This window comes from Astatotilapia calliptera, chromosome 8 (assembly GCF_900246225.1).
Source record: "Astatotilapia calliptera chromosome 8, fAstCal1.2, whole genome shotgun sequence".
In the NCBI taxonomy this organism is placed as follows: Eukaryota; Metazoa; Chordata; class Actinopteri; order Cichliformes; family Cichlidae; genus Astatotilapia; species Astatotilapia calliptera.
In genome coordinates this window covers 1441912-1467284 of record NC_039309.1, presented here as the reverse complement: position 1 = coordinate 1467284, position 25373 = coordinate 1441912, and the positions used below count along the sequence as shown (strand labels likewise).

General features: G+C 44.4%; 1 protein-coding gene and 1 long non-coding RNA gene across 2 annotated transcripts; one reads left to right on the top strand and one right to left on the bottom strand.

Moving 5' to 3' along the window:
- Positions 1-24: 24 nt before the first annotated feature.
- On the top strand, positions 25-18049 carry LOC113027949 (uncharacterized). Its single transcript, XR_003273171.1, has 3 exons — positions 25-85; positions 292-489; positions 17626-18049. It is a non-coding gene; the product is annotated as an uncharacterized LOC113027949 (long non-coding RNA).
- syde1 (synapse defective Rho GTPase homolog 1) lies at positions 2861-16870 on the bottom strand. Its single transcript, XM_026177802.1, has 14 exons — positions 16608-16870; positions 10647-10909; positions 9564-10041; positions 9143-9481; positions 8651-8846; positions 7990-8153; positions 7438-7542; positions 7254-7342; positions 5517-5654; positions 5314-5440; positions 5011-5186; positions 3974-4229; positions 3603-3893; positions 2861-3422 (listed from the first exon to the last, which is right to left on the bottom strand). The coding sequence occupies exons 1-14, from the start codon at positions 16690-16692 to the stop codon at positions 3241-3243; spliced, it is 2889 nt and encodes a 962-aa protein (XP_026033587.1). The 5' UTR covers positions 16693-16870; the 3' UTR covers positions 2861-3240.
- Positions 18050-25373: the final 7324 nt, after the last annotated feature.

Genomic DNA, 25373 nt, shown 5'->3' with positions numbered 1-25373 from the left:
CGAGCGAGAGAGTGAAGGAGAGAGCGCGTTTATCGGGACGGAGAAGGTGGGCGGGGCCTGATGCACGCTGAGCTTTGACTGACAGGTGAGTTAAGAGGAAGAAATGCAGGTGTTAGTGAGTGAGAGACGCCACTGATCACTGCCAATCACGCTTCTGTACGTCATCCACCCGCCCCTCTTAAACTGACACATGTACCTGAAACAGAGTTTGCTGTTTTTAAAGTTACCACATAAACAAAGTTATGATTTCGATCTGTCTCATGTGTCTCTGATCCCGTCAATGTCATCAAGGTGGACTGATGAGGACAGAGTCTTCTGCGGTGAAGCTGCACCTGCTGAAAGATGGACGAGACGACCGTCCTACAAACGTCCCCACAGGCTGGTCGAAGCTGCTTTCCTTTTTACTTACAGATTTCAGCTGCAGAGACCTCAGGAAATCGCTGAGTCTTGTCAGACAGACTGAGGGCTGACAGTTCCCACAGTGAACAGGTAAACTCACAGGTAAACTCAGAGGAAGCTTCATCCTTAGCTGCCTCATACATGATCAACAGACTGACAGACAGTTTGCCTCCTCTGCAGACCGTGAAACTGAGGTGAGGACAGGATTAGACTTTTAGACTGTCCTGCAGCAGCAGCTTTGCATGATTCAAAGATCAGAATAATCCTGCTTTGTCTGTTACTAGTTGCAGCTCCTTGCCCCCCCCCCCCCCCCCCAATTCTCGTAAAACAAGCTGTTTTAGTGCCTTCCCTTTAAGGGGGGTTTGTTCTGATTGACTGACTTCAGGAAGTCTGCAGAGGGGCAGCCTGTAGTGCTTTAGAAAGACGCTGATGTTTAGTGAGGAGTCAGAGGTACGTGTGATGTCACATGATGTAGATTTAATCTGTGAGACATTCAACTTTATTTATAAAACACCCTTTAACAGAAACATACCTCCAGCAGAACCAGGCTCAATGAGGGGCGGCCATCTGCAGCAAATGACTGGGGTTAGGGAAGACACGACAAAGTCACGCTGCTGAGAGCCAGAGATTAATAAGAACTAATGAGCGCTGTAAAGCACTATACAAATACAGGCCATTTCAGTGCAGGGAGGTCTATTAACACATAGTGAGTGAAGAAGAAACACCCAATGCATCATGGGAATCCCCGGCAGCCTACACCTATTGCAGCATAACTAAGGGAGGATTCAGGGTCACCTGGTCCAGCCCTAACTATATGCTTTAGAAAAAAGGAAAGTTTGAAGCCTAATCTTGAAAGTAGAGATAGTGTCTGTCTCCTGAATCCAAACTGGAAGCTGGTTCCACAGAAGAGGGGCCTGAAAACTGAAGGCTCTGCCTCCCATTCTACTTTTAAATACTCTAGGAACAACAAGTAGGCCTGCAGAGCGAGAGCGAAGTGCAACACAATGTGAATGGTGCACTGAGGTCTAGTGACAGCAGTGATGATATTGACCACAGCAGACAGAAGCTTCATTAATAAGGTGTTTAATAGCTGTTTGGGGTAATAAGACATACAGACTGTGTTCTGTTCCAACAGGAACTGTGCTTCATCACTTTGCTTACTTCATCTGCAGACAAACGTCGTCTTCATTGTAAAAAACACAAGTGCTTATTGAAGATGTGCAAAACAGAGTAACAACAACAACAACAATAATAACAATAATAATACTGTCAGCAACAACAAGGAGAAAAGAGCTTCAAACTTCACAAACTCACAGTGAGAAACTTTGTACCATCAAAACAGAAATTATGGCTTCAACAGTGCAAACAACACCAGATCCTCCGAAGTCCAGCCCTGATACCCAGATATCCGGTGCTCGCTGCTGTGAAAGGAGGTTCCTGTACCTCCTCCACGCCTCAGAGAACCCATTCTTCGCACTGAAGCTGCAGTCAGGCCCAAAGTTTGTTGACGGTTTGTGGCTCTGAACGGCATGCCTGAACTCGGAGCTCCACAATCTCAGAGAGCAGTTGTTATTAATAACCCCAGTATGCGTGCTGTCTAACCTGACCTGGCGCTCTGCTGCCGCCCCCCTGTGAAGCCTCGTGCGGACTCTGTCGAGAGCTGCTCGTTTGGTGATGTCACTGATTACTGGACTTTGTGAGCTAATGTTAGCTCACAGGCTCTGAGGCACATACTTTGGTTTCAACGTTAGACTCACCCTGAGACCGTCACCGTGCACGCTTTGAGTCCTTTCTTTGAACCAAACGGGAATTTATTCCCGTTTGGTTCAAATAAGGAATAAATTCCCGTTTGGTTCAAATAAGGAATAAATTTCTGTTTGGTTCTCGGCACAGCGCCTCCTTCAAGACGTCCTGAGCAGCTGATTTAATCAGTTTAAAGAGCGACGTAGCCTCACCTTCAGACTTCACCAAAGAAACGCTTTGAATGAAACTTGATTTGAGAACCTTCATCACCATGATCACCTTTTTCAGATTATAGTTTCCCCTTATTTAAAGATTATTTTCTATCATTTGAGGAATGAGAACATTGGTACTTTGAGCCCTGATGATGGGATAATGGAGGGTTGAGTTTAGATGATTTAAAGGTCAGGCATTTAATTGTTTCCTTTTTTAACTTTATAGTTAATCAATATAAACACTCTCACAATGAAAAAGACTTTAAAGTCATGGCAATGAGAACATTTCCCATTTTTTCAGATAACTATTTGTTTCATTTATTTTAACTAGAATATTCTTCTTTAAGGCCCAAAACAGAGAAATACAAAACTCATATTTTACCAGCACCGAGATTAGTTCAGGTTTTTCTCTTCATGCTAATTATTTATTTTTTATTATTACAAGAAATGTTTTCTTTTATTTTCAATGTTTGCTTTTGAAATGTGTTGCAGAGTAAAATGACTCTTCTCTCTTTTTTAAAAGTCCGAAAATAAACACGTCAGGTGTTTTTTTTCATTACGTTAAATAATTCAACGTTAATTATAATTCACTGAAAAAGTTATAAAAAGTTTCTTTGATGAACTCTGAACTTTGAGCGATCATTAATGTTCATCCCTGTTGCTATGAAAAGTTATTCTGTTCTCATTGCTGAAAACAGGTATGGAGTAAAAGGTCAGAGGTCAAGCTAACAGCTGATCTGCTTTCCCACACAAACTTCATTGTAGTTTCATTTAAGCACAAACTCAAACCATCAGAGACAAACACTTTAAAACTCAGCTGATCTGAAATTTAATGAGGTCAGATCTTCCTCCTCCTCCTGCTCCTCCTCCTGCTCCTCCTCCTTCTCTACAGACAGATCTGTTTGGCGAGCTCGCGGTCCAGGTCGTGAATCAGCGTGTCAAAGTCCTTCAGGCTGAGCCGACAGTTAAACGGAGCGTCAAAGTCCAGGAAGTCATCCATGTACAGAGCTCCGCCCCCTCCTGTTGGCCATGCCCTCTTCTTCTCCTCCTCGTCTTCATCATCACTCCCTGAAAAGCCAAGAGGAAGAAGCAGAGTCAGAGAGGAGAAGGGGCTGTCAGTCAGACACCTGTCAGTTCTACAGTCACCCTCTCAGGCCGTAATGTGACCCAGCAGGAATCAAACAGGTGTTTCAGTGACACCTGTGCAGGTTAACCATGTGTATAGGTAGACGATCAGCTGATTTTTACCTGCATCGCTCTCGCTTCCTGCCACCTCATCGTAATCGGCATCCTGCCCGGTCAGAAACTCTTGTCCGCAAACGCTCCAGTCTCCCGCGTACCTGTTGATTGGCGGTGGACTCTCCAGCCGGGCCACACCGCCACGCCCTCGCCGTGACACCACCACCTCCTCTTCAGGGCTCTGTGGTAGAGCCAGGCGCAACGCAGGATGCCGCTGCTGCTGCACCAAGGGATTCTGGTGAGGGGTGGAGGAGGGAGGAGGCGAGGCATTGGCGTCGGCTGGTGCTCGATGAGTCGGCACTGAGGACAAAGAACAATTGGGACGATCTCGATGGGTTCCATGGCAAGGTAAGGAATGTGGGCAGGTCTGTAGGGCTTACCTGGCCACAGCTGCAGCAGGTAGTGCAGCGCTTCGATGTGCCGTTTGAAGTCCACGGCGCTCGCCATCTCCTCGCCATGATAGAAGCCCTTCGTTGATCCTCTTCCCGACTTCCCTCCTCCCCCCCTCCACGCATCTTGGGTTGGCGTGAGGAGCACAGGCCCGAAGCACACGGCGAGGTTCTGATGAGTCATCCTGTTGGCGGCGCTCAAAGATGCTACGAGGCTGAGGTGGTCGAGCAGGAGCAACAGAGTGGCCTGAAAGCGAGAGATGGCGAGGACAGTTAGTAGACAACTCAGCGGTTGACCTGCTGAAATCTGACCTGATGTCAGATTTCAGATTAACTCGTCTCAATTTTCCCAAATGTAAAATATTCAGCCTGTTTATTTTACTTCAAAGGTTCCAGGTTGCGAAAAGGTCAAAGGTCAGGGTGTTAGGTTGCAGCTGAAGCTGCCAGTTTTCTACCCCTCTGTAGGACCATGTGTTCATACAGGAAGTAAACAGGAAGCATGCGTTCATTATTCCAGACTATTCTTCCTGTTCAAAGGCTGCTGCCAACATTACCCACAATGCACCGGGAACCGCGACAGCAGCTTCTGCATTAACGAAGAAGAAACGTCTCAATGAGAATGCAGTTGGTGCATGCAGAATTCCTTGACTACTGGAATTATGTCACTGGCCAGTTCTAGCGCGACATGCTCGATCAGACGAAATCAAACCTTCATCATTTGCTTTAAATGTAAACGCTGTGTGTTCTTTATCTGTCTTACACCAACTCTGCAAACTAGAGCGGTCATAGAGGGCTCACAGCTGGGTCACAGTAGTGTCCCAGAGACAGGAAGAAGCAGGACCAACAGCAGGCCTCCACACAGAAGAAGAAGAGTAGCATGAGGAAGAACATTGTGGGCTAGTGTCCATCAGATAGACTGAGTCAAGGTACTGCTGACTGTGAGGACACAGCAGGAAGCTGCATTGTAAGAATACTGCTGGTGCACTGCAAGATTACCACAGTAGTACTGCAGGAGTACTGGCTGTTACCCTTTCTGGAGGTGGCAGACAGGACAGCAGCTCCACGGTCCTTTGGGACAGTTGGGGATCAGGTGTTGCAGGTTGGACAGGTGGGGGTCGTAGGGTCATGGCCTCCCGGACCACCTGGTACAGAGTCCTAGTGATGAGGGGGGATGGCAGCTCCCGCAGGTAGTCCTTTAGAATCCCTGAGGAGGCAGGTGAGTGCAGTCACAACGAGTATGAGGACGATCAGAGGTCGGGTCAGAGTCTAGCTCAGACACAGGGACAGGGTAAGGAGCCAGGGGTCAAGTACATGTTCTCTGCTGTGCTTACCTGTGATTACGTTGATGTCAGGGTAGAGGTCCTCAGATAGACAAACTGCTGAGCTGTTCCTTTCGAACCAATCCCTGAGCTCCTTCTTCACCGCAGCAGAGCCACAGAGCCTGTAAAGACCTACCACCTGACACACACACAGACACATAATCAGCTGACGGCGAAGCCGCGGCATCTTTGTCACAGCAGACTTGCACGCTAACCTTCAGTCCCCGTCGTTCGATCTCTGCCACTGTTTTCTGGATCAGCAGGGGGACGGGAGTTGCAGAGCCCTCTTTCTCCACCAGGTGGTGGAGCTCAACCCCAAACACAGAGGACGGGGTGGATGCGTCGCCGTTGGGCTGCAGACACACAATTTAAGATTGAGTCTGTAGCGGCGGTGGTGGTTGGTCCACAGTTCACAGCACTTCATGCTCATCATGGAGATGCTGATTTCCCTTTTCAGCAGCGGTGCAACTCCTACCAGAGGGTTTGCTGAGCATGATGCTACTGTGATTGGTCTGCCAGCTCACCTGACCTGAACCCCTATCTGGGCTTCTGTAATACTGGAGCAGCTGCAGGCTGACCGTGGCTATGCTACACTGCACTGCAGCAGGCATTGATGGTGAAGGAGCCCCACCAGGTACCGACTGTGTGAGTGAACACACCCTTGAGAAGCTGGACGTTTCCATATCACAACCACAATCACCAAAATGAAAACAACAAAAAAGGCTTCAAAAATTTCACTTTATGTGTAATGAACAGTGCTGGTCAAGTTACTTGAAAAAAGTAATCAGTAACTAATTACTGATTACTTCCTCAAAAAAGTAATCCCCTTACTTTACTGATTACTTATTTTCAAAAGTAATTAATCACTTAGTTACTTAGTTACTTTTTAAAAACACGACTTACAACCTGAGTAGCTGATAAAGTGATAGCTCTTTCAGCCCAATTCTACTTTTTCTACATAATCCATCATACAAAATGTAATCAAATGGAAAAGTCTCTTTTTAAAACTTGTTTTATTAGTTTTAATCTTTTAACTTTATGCATCAAGCAAACATTTAATTATCTGCAACATTCTCTGACTGGAAGAAATCAGTTTAACATTGAAACCTATTTTCTGCACGTTCCAGCTCATAAAATAAAATATTTTGTGTGTTTACACTCAGTCTTTCAAATAGATGCAAGTAAAACACAGCAGAAAGTAAATAAAGTCAAAGACTCAGCGGTCCTGTTGCTCTATTTTCACCTGTAAAGCAGGAGTGGGGTAGGCGGAGGGTTACCCTGGTGCAGGTGTGCCGCGGTCAGTGGAAGAATCCGCGAGTTTCTCTGTGAGTTTCCCATTACGTCGTAGCTACTCGGTGCTTGTTGGAAGTTTAGGGGTTTTTTCGCTGTAAAAAGAAGTTTTCTTCCCACGCACAGCGGACACTAATGTTTTTGTCACTTTTTATGGAATCAAACTCAAAGTAAGGTCAGTACTTCCACGCTTTAAACGCTGCACGCTCATACTCTCTCTGCACTCGATATGTGATCCATTGTTGATCTGCACACAGCTGTTGTCACTAACGGCGCACTCGCTTACGTCACTGTCGTGAGATGTTCTCGCAAAAAAAAAATCACGGTTTTAGTAACGCAGTAATGCAGCGTTCCTACGGGAAAGTAGCGGTAATCTAATTACCGTTTTTGCAATAGTAATCCCTTACTTTACTCGTTACTTGAAAAAAGTAATCAGATTACAGTAACGCGTTACAAGTAACGCGTTACTGCCCATCTCTGGTAATGAATATGTGAAAGCTTACTTTTACCATTATATACGTTGTTAGTATATTCAAAGTTTTCGAGTTGTGCTATTTGAAGAACAGTCCAGACTAGCAGGACGATGGGACCCCGCCCAGGTGACCTGCTGGTTCCAGTTAAATCTAGCTGCATGTATCAGCAGCAGCAGTGGGATTGTGTACCTGCGTGTCCCATTTCTCCTGCAGAGACAGTTTGATATAGAGAAGTCCTCTGGGCTCCAGCTTCACACAGAGCTGCTGACAGCGACTCCCTGACAAACCAAACACATCCTCAGCATACAATTCAGACGTCAATGATAATCATAGTGTCAGCTGCATTAACAATGAACAATGTGGTATAATGAACCTTTGAAGAGAGGGGGGATGGAGACCCCACCCAGACCGCACACCCGGTTTCTAGTTGGACCACCTGAGTTGGGACTCTGCTCAGATGTTGTTTTGGGTCCACAGACTGAAAAAGGGGAGAAAAAAAATTTGTGAGCAGATTTAAATGGACACCCAAAGAATATGATGATGATGATGATGATGATGTGTGTGTGTGTGTGTGGGGGGGGGGTCGTGATCAAATAAAAATAGAAAGTTGTGTTTTCAAAATTGGAGTTCAAGTTATTTTTCCTTCCAATAGTGTTAACATGCTGCACATGGACAAGATTTTTTTTTTAAATTTTCATTGTAAGTGGGCTAAAGCAGTTAATTAAAAGTAGTCTCACATAAATGCTGTAATTTGATTATTTTAATAAACATGTAACTTATTCGATGCTGGCGTGACCACAGTGCACACGTCTGCTGTTGCTCACAGTGGTCCAAGGGGACGCTCAGGGAGTTTGTGCGTTCGCTCAGACACGTGAAACATTAGAGGGAATGTTGGTTCTGCCTGAATGCGGCTTTGTTGTATTACCTGGTGTTAATACCACTATGCGGAGCTGCCTGGCTCGCTCTAGCTCCAGGTGGAAAGTGTGGTTTAAGGGGAGGGCCGAGCCTCGCAGCATCAGGAGGGCAGTCCTCGCTCTCGTCACCCCATCAATCTGTATCACCAGGAAGACTTCCTTACTGCCCTCTGACCTGAGACCGAACATCCAGAGAGACAGAGAATGACTGCTCCAAATCTGAACCTAACCCTCCAACAGGGGGCCCCCTTGAACACAACATTCACAGAAAAATGTTGTCAGTGGAGCTAGAAGTGACCAAGAGGGTGGATTAGTTTGTTAGACTGTACAGGTCTGTCCGGTGTATCACATAGACACAGACGACCTGCTAATTAGTACTCAGTAACATCCAAGTAAATTCCTAAAACTGGAGCTCAGACTTCTTGTATGGTCTGCTGGTAACCCCAGCAGACATATTGTTGGTCAGATACCAGAGATCCAGGTTAGAAGAATGTTTTATATCAGACCTGTACTCAGACGATTTATACCCTATACAGTCATGAATTAGCTGCTGGTAAAACAGCCAGTCTGAGCTTTAGACTGTTGACCTGCAGTTCTCTTAATGTCCACTGGATGCTGCTGTGTTCAGATTCTGTGTTGAAGTGAATTAAAGGCTTGAAGGTATGTTTATACCTGCTGGTCTTCATCTCCTCCAGCCCCAGCAAGTGGACAGTCAGTAAACCCGTCACCCGTTGGCTGCATCTCGGCGGGTCGGAGCCCACGTACAGCTGGAATGAGCTGACGTCACAGGGCCCATCCTGGGTGATCACGTGTTGAGAGGGCTGCTGTCGTGGCAGTAGTTCAGGGGAGTCCCCGTCACTAAGATACCCTGACAGGAAGACACACGTTCTATTATAGTAGTTTTTCACTGGATTTCACTTAGAGGCTGAGACTCCCCACGCTTTATTGAAAATGGATGAAGATGGAATCCATGACCTTAATGTGGTTCTGGCAAGGTCAGAAATATCAGGAAGATACACAGATTTCTGTGAAATACAGTCACAGACGCTTTGTATTTACTGTGTACTCATTCTCACTATCGGTTTACTCCTGAATCCTGCCCAGAGCCATGAAAGTTCCTGCTCTACATCTGAGCTAACCTCTTCTCCCCCACGAGCGGTTTACCTCCTTTACTGGCTGAGCATCCTCTTGATGACCGTCGCTGTGGTCGGGCTGGAGAGGTGGAGCTGTCCAGATGATACTTGCTGATCACGTTCTGGTTGGAGAGCGCCAATAATGATGCCGTGCTCTTACCAGCCGACTCCTCTCCGCTTCCTCTATTGTCATTTGTTTGCCGATGGGCCCGAGAAGATGAGCGGAGGCTGAGTTTCCGGCGCAGCTCGGGAAGTTTCTTCATCTTTAGAGAGAGTTTTCTTACCGTACCAGGAGACCTCAACCTGTCAATCATACTTCCTGACACACCCCCTTTCTTTTGGGAGGCGGGACTAGAGTCTGGAGGAGAGTCTGAAGCAGGGTGAGATGAAGAACGCCAATGAAGACAAAACCTGAGCAATGTGGTGACAGCAGGTGAAACAGGAAGTCTTACCTGTATTTTCTGCTTTGATGTCATCGATATGGTGACTGACACTTGGATTGGGGAGGCTGGAGCACTGAAAGTCCTCCAGTGGACTGGCACTGCTGCAACCTCCGCCAATGTCTGTTCCAGCACTAGGCTCATCTTTTTTTGCCCTCCGCTTCCATACATCCTCGTCCCGGCGTAGACCTCCTAAGTCCTCCTCCTCGGGGATCGGGTTGTACCAGATGTTGCTGCCACTGTCCTCCTGAGGGTCGCACACTTCATCTGCAGTCTTTCCTGAAGAAAGCACCCAGGCTCGGCTGCTGCGATCCAGGCTCTGCAGGTAGGCGCGCTGGCCAGACAGCTTGGCACTGACGGAGGTGGAGGGAGATTCAGCGGGGTCCCCTGCTGGGTAGTAGGATTCCTGTTGCATTGTTGTGCTAACACAGGACGCACTGGTCTTATCCCAGGCCAGACTGGTGCACATCCTGTCAGCACACTGCTGCATCTGCAAACCATGACAATAACGAGTGGACACATCACTGAAGGGAGAGAAGGGATAGAGTGAGGAGTCAAACCACCATCAGATCCAGGAGGAGGTGTCCATCTACCAGCAGCACAATCTCTGTCCAACAACCTTGCAACTGTTATTTCTGGGAAGTGAACATATTTCTCTGTTTTCCCTGTTAAAAATCCATGCCTAACACAAATAAGTGCATGCACTGTATTGTTTTAATACGTGGGAACGTATTAATGAAGGCACCTGAATTGAGACATAGGAAAGGGTTCAATAAGCAGCAGCAGAACAAGAACAAGGGACCCAACCACCATGGACATCGTAGCTGGAGGAATACTAGGAGGAGAACATAGATAGAGAACTACCAGGAGGACAAAGACTAAGGATTACCAGGAGAAGAACAATGATTAAGGATTAGTAGTGGAAGTAGAAAGACTAAAGATTACTAGGAAGATAAAGCCCAATTATTAGCAGGACAAGAACAAAGCGGACAGAACAAAAACTGAAGCAGCAGTAAAGGTCTGACTATTAGCAAAAGAAGGGACAAAGGAGAATGGCAGTGTGAAGGCTCAATCATATAGATAGTGTGCTATTACCTTGTCTTGCACCAGCCTATGGCTCAAGGCCTGCCCAGATGCATCCTGAGATATCCCTGTGGGTCTCTCCTGGTCTGAGAGTGTGATGGTGGAGCTTGAGGTCAAGAAGGTGGGTAGAGCTGCAGAGCCCTGACGCGCCCACTGCTGTTTCTTCGCCACTGTGATATGGTTTCGAGGAGGCGATGGGGGGTCGGGGTCTGTAAGTGTTGGTGACGATGGTGAGGAAGAGGACTGGAAGACATTGTCGGGCCGGACTGGAGCCTCTGTAGTAAACAAACAGCTATTATTATGGGCTGGATCAGTACGTTTGGCGCTATCAAAGTGGTGAGGTGGAGTTTGATCTGCACACACTGGTCCAGATCAGATGATAGGAAGCAAAACTGATTTTTCCACATGTGGTTGCCCCTCCCTGAGCCTGGTTATGCCGGAGGTTTCTTCCTGTTACAAGTTTTTCTTTCGCACTGTTGCTAAGACAGTTGCTCGCCTGCTCTTGTCTCATGGTTGTGTCAGATTATCCAGCATTTTTTAGAGTTTTGGTTTGTAGAAATATTTTGTTTTGATTCCTGGTTGCCTTGCTTTGCATATTATTATTGTATTTGGTCATTAATGTATCTGTGTCGTCCTCATTTAGTGAGCTCACTTCTCTTTTGCTTTGAGAGTTAGTGTTCCTCATGCTTTGATTTTAGTCCTCTGTGATTTGGTTCAGCTGTGTCTCCATCTGCACAGCTGTCTCCACTTGGTTACCCTCCTGTCACTGTCCTTCAACAGAACATTTGTTCCCCTTACCCCAGTGTTCTGCTAGCGTTTCCTCTGTTTTTGGACTTTATGATTTACCTTTGGGATTTCCTGCATTCACTGCAGAGTTCAACTTTGTCTGTCTTCATGACTCCTCTGACTCTCGCATGGTATGCAACACCTACAGCCTTCTGACATGTTGGAGTTTCTCTGTAATATTACAGGGTTTTTACTTTGACATATAAAGCGCTCTCAGCTGACCTTTGTTTTCAGCTGATTTCCTATTGATGGTCATATGATCAGCTGTTGCTGTGAAGGAAAGTGGAACGTTTCTCTGTCACATCCTATACATGTAGATTACTGTTCCAGCCCTCAGCGCAGACCCAGTGTTCCTGTGTGTGTGTGCGTGTGCGTGTGCGTGCGTGTGCGTGCGTGTGTGTGTGTGTGTGTGTGTGTGTGTGTGTGTAGCAAAGTGCTCCTGCGCAGTGTACCAGGGGCACGGAGAAAAGTTGTCGTACCATAGGCACGAGGACTGTGTTTGTGTGTGTGTGTGTGAGATCCTCGTGACGGTCTGCAAAGTAGCTGTCTGAGCCTCATGAATACACTCTGTTTGTTTCTGTGTGTGTTTCAGCATCTGTAAATGCACCATTGTGACTTCTTATTGGGTAAAGTCAGCAGTTTAACCTGTGTCCTCTGCATTCAGGCACCCCCACCAAGAGAATCTAAGAGAAGTCCGAATTCAGGACTGCATTCAGGACCCCTCAAACTGTTTTAAAGTAGTTTGGATGGTGCTCGAGTATTCTCGAGGGTCAGTTATCGGCTGGTGTGGTTTCCTGTAGTTAAACTGTAGTTAAACAAAGTCCCAAAGGACATCAGGATCATAGCTAAATAGGATGAACTAAAGAAATCCCTCCTGGAGGTTAGGATCACTCTCTTTCACTTTGCAGGTTAAAACATCGTCACGCACACGCGGGGTCCTTTCAATGCATTTGTTTCACACTTTAAAGGAATGAAAGGTGGACTGAATCGGACCAAGCTACAACACGAAGGCTAGCTGTTCTCCTTGTGTTCTCAGCACAGCCCCTTTGGACTGAAAACGGGCCCAGACAGGAAGTGACACTCTGCAGAGGTTGTCCCTCATTTCCTGTCATCAGAGACGAGAGCGTGAGCGCTAATAATAGTCCATCTGTTTTTCATTTCAACGGTCCTACAAACAGCGATCACTGTGGGGCGGGGGTGGGGGAGTTAGGGCGTAGAGCGGAGTGGTGGGGTGGAGGGGTGGTAGGGTGAATAAACAGCTGTGACTGTGCAGATGTGAATGAAGTCTCTGTGTTTAAAACCAAACACACTGCTGTCTATTCACTATTCATTACAGCCTGCAAACAAACACACACACACACACACACACACACACACACACACACACACACACACACACACACACACACACACACACACACACACACACACACTTTCTAAACAAACTGATGTGTTTCAGACACTTTCGTTTAAAGGCTCTTAAAGGGACAGTTCCCTGAAAATCCTCCTCTGACCTATTGTCTGCTACAGCTTTGACCTTTAACCCACATGTTTACATCAGAAACTCAGTGAGTGAGTTTCAGGATGACCTTCGAACCATCAGACTAACCTCCGCGTTGGTTTAATGTGTTCACTCCGGCTCGCTCCATGAATCGCAGCGTGCATGTCAGCATGTGTGAGCTGAAGGAAGAAGCCATCGAGCTCGTTTTCTGTTTAATCTTTGTGTCCACATGTTTACATGTTTGTGTCCACATGTTTACATGTTCACCTGCGTGGTTTTAAAAGTCCTTACACATAATGTTTGAAATGTTAATATGAAATAAAGCCATCGTGTTCACTGAGATTCATATCTCAAACTTTTACTCAACATCCCAGAGAGATAAACAGGAAGAAACCACACACAGGCCTAATGACAGGAAGTGGCTAACTGACCCAGATTTTCTACAGAAAGCTAACAACGTGCGACTGTCCCCAGGATCTGGATCTAGATCTGGTCATGATTTCAAACCAGGACTGAGGAGAACCTTTGACACTGCTTCAGTCTGAACCCTGAACCCTACTGAGGATTTACCTGGAAGTGTAACTACACGTCGCGTCATTGATCGCTCTGTGGAGCACCATCTGTTCCTCCTGTTTACTTAAAGCTTTTCCTCTGGGTTTTCAGAAGTTATCAGAGGATAATGATCATTACTTTAGTGTAAGGACTCCCAGATGTCAGAGAGAGATCAGTAAAACAATCAGGATGGACACGAGCGGAAGAACAAAGAAATGGAAAACTTGTCTGCCCCTCACCACAACAAAGAGCGAGGACTCGGACGTGGAAAAGTCTCAGCACTTCACTTCTTTGGCCGCAACTGCTGATGAAACAGCAGGACAAGAGCACACAGCCATGAACTCATGATGCACCTGCATGAAGCTCTGCACAGAAGAAATCCGGCGCGAGACATCATGTTTTCACGCGGCACTGAGCAGTGACATCGCAGTGACATCACGAGCATTCGGTCCATTCATTGGCTGTTTGTCTGTTGTTATAGAAACAGAAGACGTCACTGCTCTGTGTGTGTGTGTAAGAGTTCGGCCCTGAGCCCAGAGTCTTGATCCAGAGCAGACCTGCTCTAAAAATAAAGTGAGGAGGAGGTCTGAGCATGCACTGAGGAAGCTCGTTGAGGACTCTCTCAGAGAACCGAGGTCATGTGGCAACATTTTTCCTCTCCACAGTCTCTGATGCAGCTCTGCAGCGCACACACTGCGTTCACAAAAGCATCTAACGTACATATTAGTGAAAACAGCACAGCAAATCCACACTCTGAGTTCCCTCGGATGTGACGTGACGGCTGATTGGCTCAGGTAAAAGTGTACTGTGCTGGTGTTCCAGATGTGCAGGTGTACCTTCACCTTCTCCGACACCCCCAGTTGCAGGAAAGCGCGTGTTTCTTATTGTTCGAAGCTGAGAAACATGTTATAAACAAGCTCCAACAATGCACAAGGTCACAAAGACTGTTGAACAGGAGGGAGAGCAGGTTATTTGTTAATCTGAAGGTTGGTGCTTCGATCCCTGGCTGCTCCAGTCTGCGTGCCAAATGTTCTTGGGCAAGATACTAACCCGGAGTTGCTCTCTGATAGATCCATCAGAGCATGAATGTTAGACAGAACACACATACATAGTATAAAGTGCTTGAGTGCTCAGAATAGAAAAACACTTTATAAGAAGCAGACAACACAACATCAGATGTGTTTGACACAACAAGAGTTTCAGTCAGGTTTCAGAGCTCATCACAGCACAGAAACAGCTTTCAGAGCTGCAGTGGTTTGTATCATATCTATCTAACAGACTCCAGTTTGTGCATGTAAATGGAGAGTCCTCTTCACACACCGAGGTTAATTATGGAGTTCCACAGGGTTCAGTGCTAGGACCAATTCTGTTTACATTATACATGCTTCCCTTAGGCAGCATCATTAGAAGACATAGCATACATTTACACTGCTATGCAGATGACACCCAGCTCTATCTGTCCATGAAGCCAGATAACACACACCAATGAGTTAAACTGCAGGAATGTCTTAAAGACATAAAGACCTGGATGGCCGCTAACTTTCTGCTTCTTAATTCAGATCAAACTGAGGTTATTGTACTCGGCCCTGAAAAGCTTAGAAATATGGTATCTAACCAGATTCGTACTCTGGATGGCATTACCTTGGCCTCAGAGTGACACTGAAAAACTAGTTCATGCATTTATTACTTCCAGGCTGGACGACTGTAATTCATTATTATCAGGATGTCCTCAAAACTCCCTGAAAAGCCTTCAGCTGATCCAAAATGCTGCAGCAAGAGTCCTGACAGGGACTAGAAAGAGAGAGCAGATTTCTCCTGTTTTGGCTTCCTGTTAAATCCAGAATTCAAAATCCTGCTCCTCACATACAAGGTCTTAAATAATCAGGCCCTATCTTATCTTAATGACCTTGTAGTACCATATCACCCTATTAGAGCACTTGGCTCTCGCTCTGCAGGCCTACTTGTTGTTCCTAGAGTATTTAAAAGTAGAATGGGAGGCAGAGCCTTCAGTTTTCAGGCCCCTCTTCTGTGGAACCAGCTTCCAGTTTGGATTCAGGAGACAGACACTATCTCTACTTTCAAGATTAGGCTTCAAACTTTCCTTTTTGCTAAAGCATATAGTTAGGGCTGGACCAGGTGACCCTGAATCCTCCCTTAGTTATGCTGCAACAGGTGTAGGTTTGTCCTGTCCTCCTCTCCTCACCACAAGTGGTTGCAGCAGATGGCCCCGCCTCTCCCAGAGTGTTGGAGGTTTGTTCCTGTTAAAAGGGAGGTTTTTCCTTCTTAATGCTAAGTACCTACTCATAGGGGTCATAGAATTGTTGGCATTTTCTCTGTATGTATTATTGTAGGGTCTTTATCTTACAATATCAAACACCCTGAGGCGACTGTTGTTGTTGTGATTTGGCGCTATTGAATTCAACTGAACAACATACACACCACACACACCAACACAGTGAGCTGTTGATGTAATTACTGGTATGTGAGTGAAAAGGTCACGTCTAATATAGATTGATGGTTTTGAATGGTTTGGGTGGCCACGTTGACTGGAAACGCGTGGACATTCACCCCGAAACATCTGAGGACTGGACAGCAGAGACGAGGACGCCGACCTTGGCCTCTGTTAGCGTGTTAGCACGAGGTCGTCTGCTCATTCATGGGTCATGCTGACCTCCACCCTTTGCTGAGAACGCAAACACAGAGCGTCAGGGTCATGTGTCCTGATGAAGGCTGCGATGAAAACAGAAAAGTCACATAGACTCTCCCTGTGCTCTGCTTCAGCTCTGATCAGACACTGTTTGCCCACTCGGATGTGACCTGAGACGCCTGAGGTCATGAGGTCAATGCTGATTCCAACAGCAGAACTTTATTTAAACAAGCTCTTTCATAACAATGGTCCTCTGCCTTAGTTTCCCGCCCACTTCAGGGATGAGAGCAGTTCATCCCTCAAGTTTGGGAAGCTTGCCGTGAGCGTGCTCACAGTGCCCTTAATCTGTGATAGGAAGCAGCTTCATCACATGAAGGCATCGTGAGGTGTTCACTGCCCTTCATAAACTTTATTCTGACATTAAAGGTAGCGTGAGGCATTCACATGCTGCATGTAAGTGAAGGAAAAGTGAGTTTCAGCTGCTTACCGCTCAGTTTGGGGTCGGTCTTCCTGCGGCTTCTGTCTCTGCCTCTCAGCCTGGAGAAGGTCCTCTTCAGCAGGGGCTCAGCCATCGTGCACCTCCCTCTCCTCCTCCTGCTCCTCCTGAGTCGGGAGGTGCTGGGAGGAGAGTGGAGTCAGTAATCCAGCAGGAGAGCAGGAGATAGAGCTCCTTCTCCACGAACTCCTCGTCTCCTCCTTCGTTCTCAGAGCTGTTCTACAGGAAATGAATTCCTCGCATTCTTTCCCAAACTCCCCCTTCGCCCCTCTCCGCCCCATGCTCCTCCTCCCACTCTCCTCCCTCTGCAGGGACACAAGGAGAGCTGCACTGAGGCATCATGGGAGGTGTAGTTCTGCTCCAAACAAGTGCTCAGTTTCTCTTCAGTTGATGATTTTAAAAGTGATTCTTAACACTCATGTAGACGGGCAGTGAGGGTGACTCCCACGTCATCGGTGACACTCGTCTTCTTCTACTGTCTAATTCAGGGTCATTAACCAGATCCTGGGGAGGACCTGTAAACTCAACACAGAGAAGCCCTGAATACAAAACCCAGGACTGTGCTGCTCTCTGCTGCAAACCGCTGCTCTCTGTCCATCTACCGATCTGTAAGAAATAAAATCTGGCTGATCGAACTCACGACTCAGCTGTTACGCCCTCTGCTGGAAGGAAACCGGAACAAAGAGGCTGAAGGTGAAACCAGGTTTAGGTGCAGGAGGAGGGGGAGGAGCTTTGGAGGTCTCTGTTGGTTTCTTTAGTTTTGTAGAACACAAAGTGGGAGTGAAAGCTGGAGCGTCGCCTCAGCTCCCAGTGACCTGAGGTAGTCTCCTCACGCTTGCATTCACAGGTGTAACCAAAGTAAACTCACTTCCTGTGTGGGCCGAACTGCATGTTGTCTGGAGCTGAGCCTGTCAGGCAGCAGGTAACTCACCTGTGCTGGAAGCTGAGTCTTACTTTAGACGTCTCAGCAGGAGGCGAAATCTGTAAATCCTTTATTTCTGTGTCTCAGTGGAGGTAAAGGAGCGAGGAGTAACATCCACGTGACAGGAAGGAGAGCTCCGAGGTTGGACATGGAGCTGCAAACAGAGACCAGACAAATGGCAAAGAGCTTCCTCCTCTTCATCAGCACTAAGGTGTTTGGGGGTCTAGGTCCCATGTGACAGCAGACAGCCAATGAGGTGACATCACTCTGAGCTGTAACCAGGTATTTAACCCACTCAGAGGCAGGGGAGCCTGTGGGCCTCCTTACTCACCTGTCCCTCCTCTGTGTTTGAGGCTGCCTCTCGCTTTACCAGAAAGTTTATGTCGACACAATGTTTCCTGAATCTTCATCGATCAGCTGACTCATCTGTGTGATGGTGACTATCAACAACCAGCACCAAACTTAAATCTACAATTAAAGATAAAGACAAATCGTAAAACATTATGTGAACATCAGCAGGTATGAAATCGCCCATACTGACCAATCAGATCTCAGGAAACTGCGTCACCACTCCTGCAGCTCCCTCAGCTCAGCAGGAGGTCTGAAGTCTTTGTGTTTGATCAGTAACAGAATTTTATTCTTTATCTTACAGAACTCAGTTTTCTGTGAGCATGAATATCTGATCCTAACAGAGCAGCTGTTCATCAGACCCACAGCTCAGAACATCGCAGCTGGTCTTTAACCAGTCACTCGATTAGTCTGTCACACACACACACACACACACACACACTCACTCACTCACTCACTCACTCACTCACTCACTCACTCACACACACACACACACACACACACACACACACACGCAGACACTCTCACGCAGACACACACACTCAAAGACAGACACACACCAATGAGTTAAACTGCAGGAATGTCTTAAAGACATAAAGACCTGGATGGCCGCTAACTTTCTGCTTCTTAATTCAGATCAAACTGAGGTTATTGTACTCGGCCCTGAAAATCTTAGAAATATGGTATCTAAGCAGATTCTTACTCTGGATGGCATTACCTTGGCCTCCAGTAACACTGTGAGGAACCTTGGAGTCATTTTTGACCAGGACATGTCCTTCAAAGCACATATTAAACAAATATGTAAGACTGCTTTCTTCCATTTGTGCAACATCTCTAAAGTTAGAAATATCCTGTCTCAGAGTGACGCTGAAAAACTAGTTCATGCATTTATTAGTAGTAGTTCTGATTAAGCAGAGATGCACAAATAAAAATATAAGTGTCATGGAGTAGGATCTGTCATCAGAAAGGAGCAAGCACTTTGGTGACAGTGGGAAGGAAAAACTCCCTTTTAACAGGAAGAAACCTCCAGCAGAACCAGGCTCAGGGAGGGGCGCATCTGCTGTGATTGGTTGGGGTGAGAGAAGGAAGACAGGATAAAGACATGCTGTGGAAGAGAGACAGAGATTAATAACAAGTAGGATTCAATGCAGAGAGGTCTGTTAATACATAGTGAGTGAGGTAGAAACACCCAGTGCATCATGGGAATCCCCGGCAGCCTACGTCTATTGCAGCATAACTAAGGGAGGATTCAGGGTCACCTGGTCCAGCCCTAACTATATGCTTTAGCAAAAAGGAAAGTTTGAAGCCTGATCTTGAAAGTAGAGATAGTGTCTGTAATGTTTGCATGCCTCAAACATTAATGATGACAACTTCAGTATTTCTCAGTTCCAGTCTTTAATTCTCAGGCTTGCGGCAGCAACACAGTCTGCAGCGCTAACTTGTTCCTCTAACGTTTTTGTTCCTTTCCTACTAACTTCCTTCCGCCTCACGTTCGACCTTTTCAAAATAAAATATCTGTAAACATCACGGTGTCTTTCTCCTGAATCCAAACTGGAACCTGCCTCCCCCCCTTTTTTTGCGTGTTTCATGTCTGTGTTTGTGAATCCAGCTGCCAAAATAAGTTTGTTGTTCTCCACCTGTAATTACGGGTCTTCCACTAGATGGAGACATACTCCATCAGATGGTTTAAAGTCAGTCCCAACAGCCACCATCAGATCATCACAGAGAGTGCAGAACCAGCTTTAATTGTGTGAGTGCCTGAGGCGCACTATTGTGATCCAGTTTCTCTTTAAACTTTATTCTTCTACCTTATTATTCTAGTTGCTCCGTTTCTTTGCTGGTTAACTACTGCCTCAGTTTTTGTGCTCTTTCTGCTAATGCCTGCTATATCTTTCAGTGTGCATAACTTTTATACTTTTTGAAATATTAAGCTTTTATGATACTTTTTTGGCCCATTTAGATGCATGGAACCACATTACAAGTGTGATCACTGGGTTTAGGTGAGCTATGTTTTAGCTCAGTGAGATGAGCTGCTGTTCTCAAAGCTGGAGGCCAGGGTTCAAATCTCGCCCATGGCAACATGTTTTCAGCAGATACTTCAAGCTGGCAGAACTTTAGGTTGTGCAGCCTAATTATTTCTGCCAATTAATTGCAATTTTGCAATGTTTTTATGATTTCAGCAAATTTTCTAATATCCATTTTAGCTTTTTTGCCTCTTTTCACCGGAATGTTCAGCTTCTTCACCTGTTTTGAGCACAAATTTCAGCTCCTTCACCTGTTTTCTGCAGAAAGTTTTCAGCTCTTGTCAACTATTTCTTTTAAGCTCTTTCTGCTAGTTCCTGCTATATCTTTTGGTGCTCATAACTGTTATACTTTTTGAAATATTAAGCTTTTTATGCAATTTCTTGTTTTTACCCTATTGAAATGAATGGACCACATTACAAGTGCGATCAGCGATTTAGCTCTCTGGCACGAGCCTTACTTTACCTCATTGAGATGACCAGCCATTCTCAGAGCTGGATGGCCAGGTTTGAATCTCGCCCATGGCAACGTGTTTTCAGCAGACAGTTCAAGCTGACAGCTTGTGCTGTTTTTTCAGCTGACTGTTTTGCTTGATTGATATGTCTGCTTATTTATTACAATTAAGTAATGTTTTTATGATTCCGGTTAAATTGGATTGATTAAATTGGGCTGCGTAAAAGTATTCCCTTAGGTTAGACAAAGCCATCCCTCCCTTACACTTCGGGAGTTGCAGTGTTGTTAACCTTGTTCTGCAGTTCTTCCCATCCCATATAAACCTTGAGATCATCTTGTCCCATATTTTAAATTTAAAATGCATAGGAAGTGGGAGTGATTGATACACGTATAGCAATCTTGGGAGAACATTCATCTTTATTATTTGAATTCTAGAGTAAAAATTTGTAGGTGCTGTTGACTTTTTTTATGTTACCCTCCACCTGATTGTAGTTGGTGTGAAACATAGCAGATAATGATTTTGTCAAGGTTACGCTCAAATATTTCATGGTATTCAAGTGCCACTTTAGTTTCTATTCATCTCTAATCTTTTTAGACTAGGCTCATTGAAATGAATGGACCACATTACAAGTTTAGCTCCCCAGCATGAGCCTTGCTTTAGTTCAGTGAGATAAGCAGCCGTTTTCAGAGCAGGCGAACCGGCAACATGTTTTCAGCAGACAGTTAAAGCTTACGTAACTTCAGCGTGTGCAGCTTTTTTTCAGCTGAATGTGTTGCTTGTTTAATATTTTTGGTAATTCATTACAATTCAGACTTCAGCAGCTTCTACAACTGTCTTCAGCAGACAGTTCAGCTTGCCAACATTTCTTTTCAGCACACAGTTTAACTTTTTAACCTCTTTTCAGCACAAACTTCAGCTTCTTCATTTAGGAAGAATTTTCAGTTTCTTCATCTTTTTAGCATAATGTTCAGCTTCTTCACTTCTTTTTAGCAGAAAGTTCTGCTTCTTTACCCCTTTTCTGTAGAAAGTTCAGTTTCTTCATCTCTCTTCAGCACAAATTTGGGCATGTATTGCAGCACATCTTCCCTCTTTGCACTCATTCTGCTTTCTTGACACTCACTCAGTATACCCTTTTAAATAAAGCTGTCTTCAGCGAACACTACAGCTTCTACACCTCTTTTCAGCAGAATTTTCAGTTTCTTCACCTCTTTTCAGCAGATAGTTCTACTTCTTCAGCTGTTTTCATCAGATTCCACTACACGGCATTCACACTGCATTTTCGCAGGAAATGCAACTTTTTCTACTTCTACCTTTTCTATGAATGCCGTGAGGCTTTTTATACCATTTTTTGCCCCATTAAAATGAATGGACCAAACTACAAGTGTGTTTGCTGGGGTGAGCTGTGTTTTAGCTCAGTGAGATGTGCAGCCATTTACAGAGCAGGAGGGCCAGGTTCGAATCTCAGCCATGGCATCATTTGTTTTCAGCAGACAGTTCAACATTTTCACCTGTTTTCAGCACACATTTTAGCTTATTCACCCCTTTTAAGCAGAATATCAGTTCTTAGCACAGAATTGAGCTTCTTCACCCCTTTTCAGTAGAAAGTTCTGCTTTGCTGTGATGCATTCACCGTATTGTGATCCTGTTTCTCTTTATTCCTTATTCTTCTACCTTAATATTATTATAGTTAGTTTTAGTTCACAAAATATCACAAGATTATGGGAGATTAAATCTAAAGTTGACTGAAATATAATCTGTAAAATCATCTGGAGACAGACACTATCTCTACTTTTAAGATTCAAACTTTCCTTTTTGCTAAAGCATATAGCTAAAGCTGGATCAGGTGACCCTGAATCCTCCCTTAGTTATGCTGCTGGGGGATTCCCATGATGCACTGGGTGTTTCTTCTTCACTCACAATGTGTTAATAGACCTCCCTGCACTGAATCATTAGTTATTCTTAACAGTGGCGGTCCTAGCCTGTTTGCCGCCCAGGGCAACCGCCTGTGTCGCCCATAACAAAAACCGCTACTGATTATTAATCTCTGGCTTTCACAGTATGCTTCTTTCCTGTCTTCCACCTGTGACCCAACTGGTCGCAGCAGATGGCCCTGCCCCTCCCTCAACCTTGTTTTTTTTCTGGAGGTTTCTTCCTGTTGGAAGGGGCTTTTTCCTTCCCACAGTTGTCAAAGGGCTTGCTCATAGAGGGTCACCTGATTGGGATTTCTTGTTTTGAATGATGTGTTTATAAACTTGGTGTTTATATACTTTATTTGAACACAGACTTTCTGTTTTAGATTTAAAAACAAACATTTGTGAATTAGTGTAGATAATTACAACTCATGATGTTGGAGAAGAGGAAATAAAGTTTTTGCCCAGCAGGGGGCGTAATGTCTCCTCACAAACACCACCCACAGCACCTTAAAGAGTATGAATGAATGTATTCAATAGCTTTAACAAACTTAAATAACAATTAAAATAATTATTATTGTTGTTGAAGTAATGACGTAATCAAAACTATAAAAGTGATTAAAATGAATAATGATAATAATAATAGTTCTAAAATTCTCCACCTTGTGTGTGAGGTCACTGATCCTTAGTCTGGCCTGGCAGGCGCGTTGCCCATCAGGCTTGATTACGGTGTGTGTGCATCTTTAATTGCTGCTAATGGAAGTTGACGCTTCTTTAATGAATTGACAGCGAGGTTAATGAATGCAGCTGTGAATGGCAGGTCCAGATGTCCAAACCTCAGTTTGTATCCTGCTAACTCGTCCTCTGAATGTCTCTTTGTCCTCTTCATCAGGACAGAGATGGGGACTTTTATTGTGAAGGGGAAGCTTTGACTTAAACTTTAAATTGCAGGGATCAGCAAGCAGTGATGTCAGCTGATCAGCTTTTCATGTGAAGCTCTTCATACGATGTCTGAAGAAGAAAAGAGGATGTGAGTGGTCCTGAAGCTGATCACATCATTACAAACCGTCACCTCCCACTTTGAGGTGCAGGACACGGGGGACTTGTGCTGGGACAAATGAGGATTTAATCGGGTTATGTGTCCAAATGTTTTGTCTGCAGTTTTATTTCGATGCACAAACATGAACAACATGGCCACACTGTTGTGTTCTAGTGCTAAACTTTGAGCTTGTTTGAAACTTGAAGAGGAGTTTTCGCAGAGAGTACGGGACGAAGAACAGGGAGACTGTTTTTTTTTTTTCTGTTTGCAGTGAATTTTATTTTGCTTTATTTATATTTAAATGTTTGAAATTAAAAGTCAGTCAGTGAAACGTCTTCATCAGATTCCACAGTCCTTCACACATCAGTTTCAGGAAACGTCCCCAGCCTGCTTCCCTGCACAGCAGCTGCTCGTCCTCTTCATGCTTTAAAGTGTTCTTTGTGTTTTCATGAAACACCGTCTCGTCTTCACCTCTGTCAGCTGGACGCATCATAGTTCCTCTGGATTAGGGCTGGGTATCGTCACTGATTTCTAGAATCGATTCGATTCAATTTGATTCTATTTAAATCGGGGAAATTTTGCCTCAGACAGTCAGAAATATTATAATTCAGATCAGTACATTTCCATATTTTTATATCTATAAAAAGGAAGCTGACACTTGCGAGACTTTATCACAGGTGTGAGCATCACAGCAGAGGCCTTTGTGTCAAAGTAGCTGAGGATAAAACACAGAAAAACATGAAGGTGGTTTTCCAGGCCTGGATTTTATAAAGATATTCTGCAGTAAAGAAAACCATTAATGAACACATGAACGTTACCTGATGCTGCTGACGTGAAGCAGAGCAAAGTTACAGCGGTTTTATTAGAGACACAGCGTTTTGCAATTTTGCATAATTTTAAAAAGTGTAAATTTGTTCAGTATTGAACGGCAGAAGTTAGGTTTTCTTTTCAGAAGTAAGTAAAAGGAAAAAAACAGCAGCCGACAGCCTGTAAACAACAGTAGACTTGTGCGTAACAAGCAAGCGAATAATGCAGAAAACAGAGAGAGAGAGAGAGAGAGAGAGAGAGCTGTGCATGAAGTGTGATTTTATCCTGGTGGAAGCAAAACAGCAAAAGTCAGAGTGAGTTCATGTTTGTGTGAAGCGTAGTTTGGATCTTCTTTTGCTGCTGGTTCGGTCAATATTGTTTGGAGAGAGATAAAACCTGCAGCTTTAGAATCAGCGCAAAAAGGGCGTGAACACAAAGCTCGACCCGCCGACACATCAGAATCAGCGACCGTGTCCGTGCCGTCGGTGAGAAAGTCACATCTCACTGATTCTGATGCGTCGGCGCTTTGTGTTCACGTCTTTGTGCAGAAGCCGTGTTCCTGCTCTCATTTACTGTTTTAGCTGTTTGGTAGTTGTTGAAATTTTGTGAGGTTTAACCTGAGATTCTGGCGTTTCAGGCAAAATAAATTTATATTAAAAAATCGATTCAGGATTTTAATGAATCGATATCACGTTATCCAAGCCAGGATCGATTTTAATCGATGAATCGATCATCAAAACCCACCCCTACTCTGGATCACTCTTAAACACTAAATTCATTTTTGTGTCCTCACAATAAATCATATATTTATAAAAATGAACAATTGTTTATTAACACCAGTTATTATAAAGTGTTTAATATTATTATTATTCATGTCTGTTCTTTTATCAGTTTGGTTCTTTTCATGAAACTCTGCTTCACTTTGTAATTCCTTCAATAATAATAATAATAATAATAATAATAATAATGATAATAATAATAATGATGATAATAATAATGATAATAATAATAATAATAATGATAATAATAATAATGATAATAATGATAATAATAATAATAATAATAATAATAATGATAATGATAATGATAATAATGATAATAATAATAATAATAATGATAATAATAATAATGATAATAATGATAATAATAATAATAATAATAATGATAATAATAATATGATAATAATAATAATATAATGATAATGATATAATGATAATAATAATAATAATAATAATAATAATAACGATGATAATAA

Coding starts and splice junctions, on each gene's coding strand:
- syde1 (XM_026177802.1), bottom strand. CDS start 16,692: ATGGCTGAGCCCCTGCTGAAGAGGACCTTCTCCAGGCTGAGAGGCAGA. Junction 10,910..16,607: donor GACCGACCCCAAACTGAGCG/GTAAGCAGCTGA, acceptor TGTTTACTACAG/AGGCTCCAGTCCGGCCCGAC. Junction 3,423..3,602: donor AGGAAGCGAGAGCGATGCAG/GTAAAAATCAGC, acceptor TTGGCTTTTCAG/GGAGTGATGATGAAGACGAG.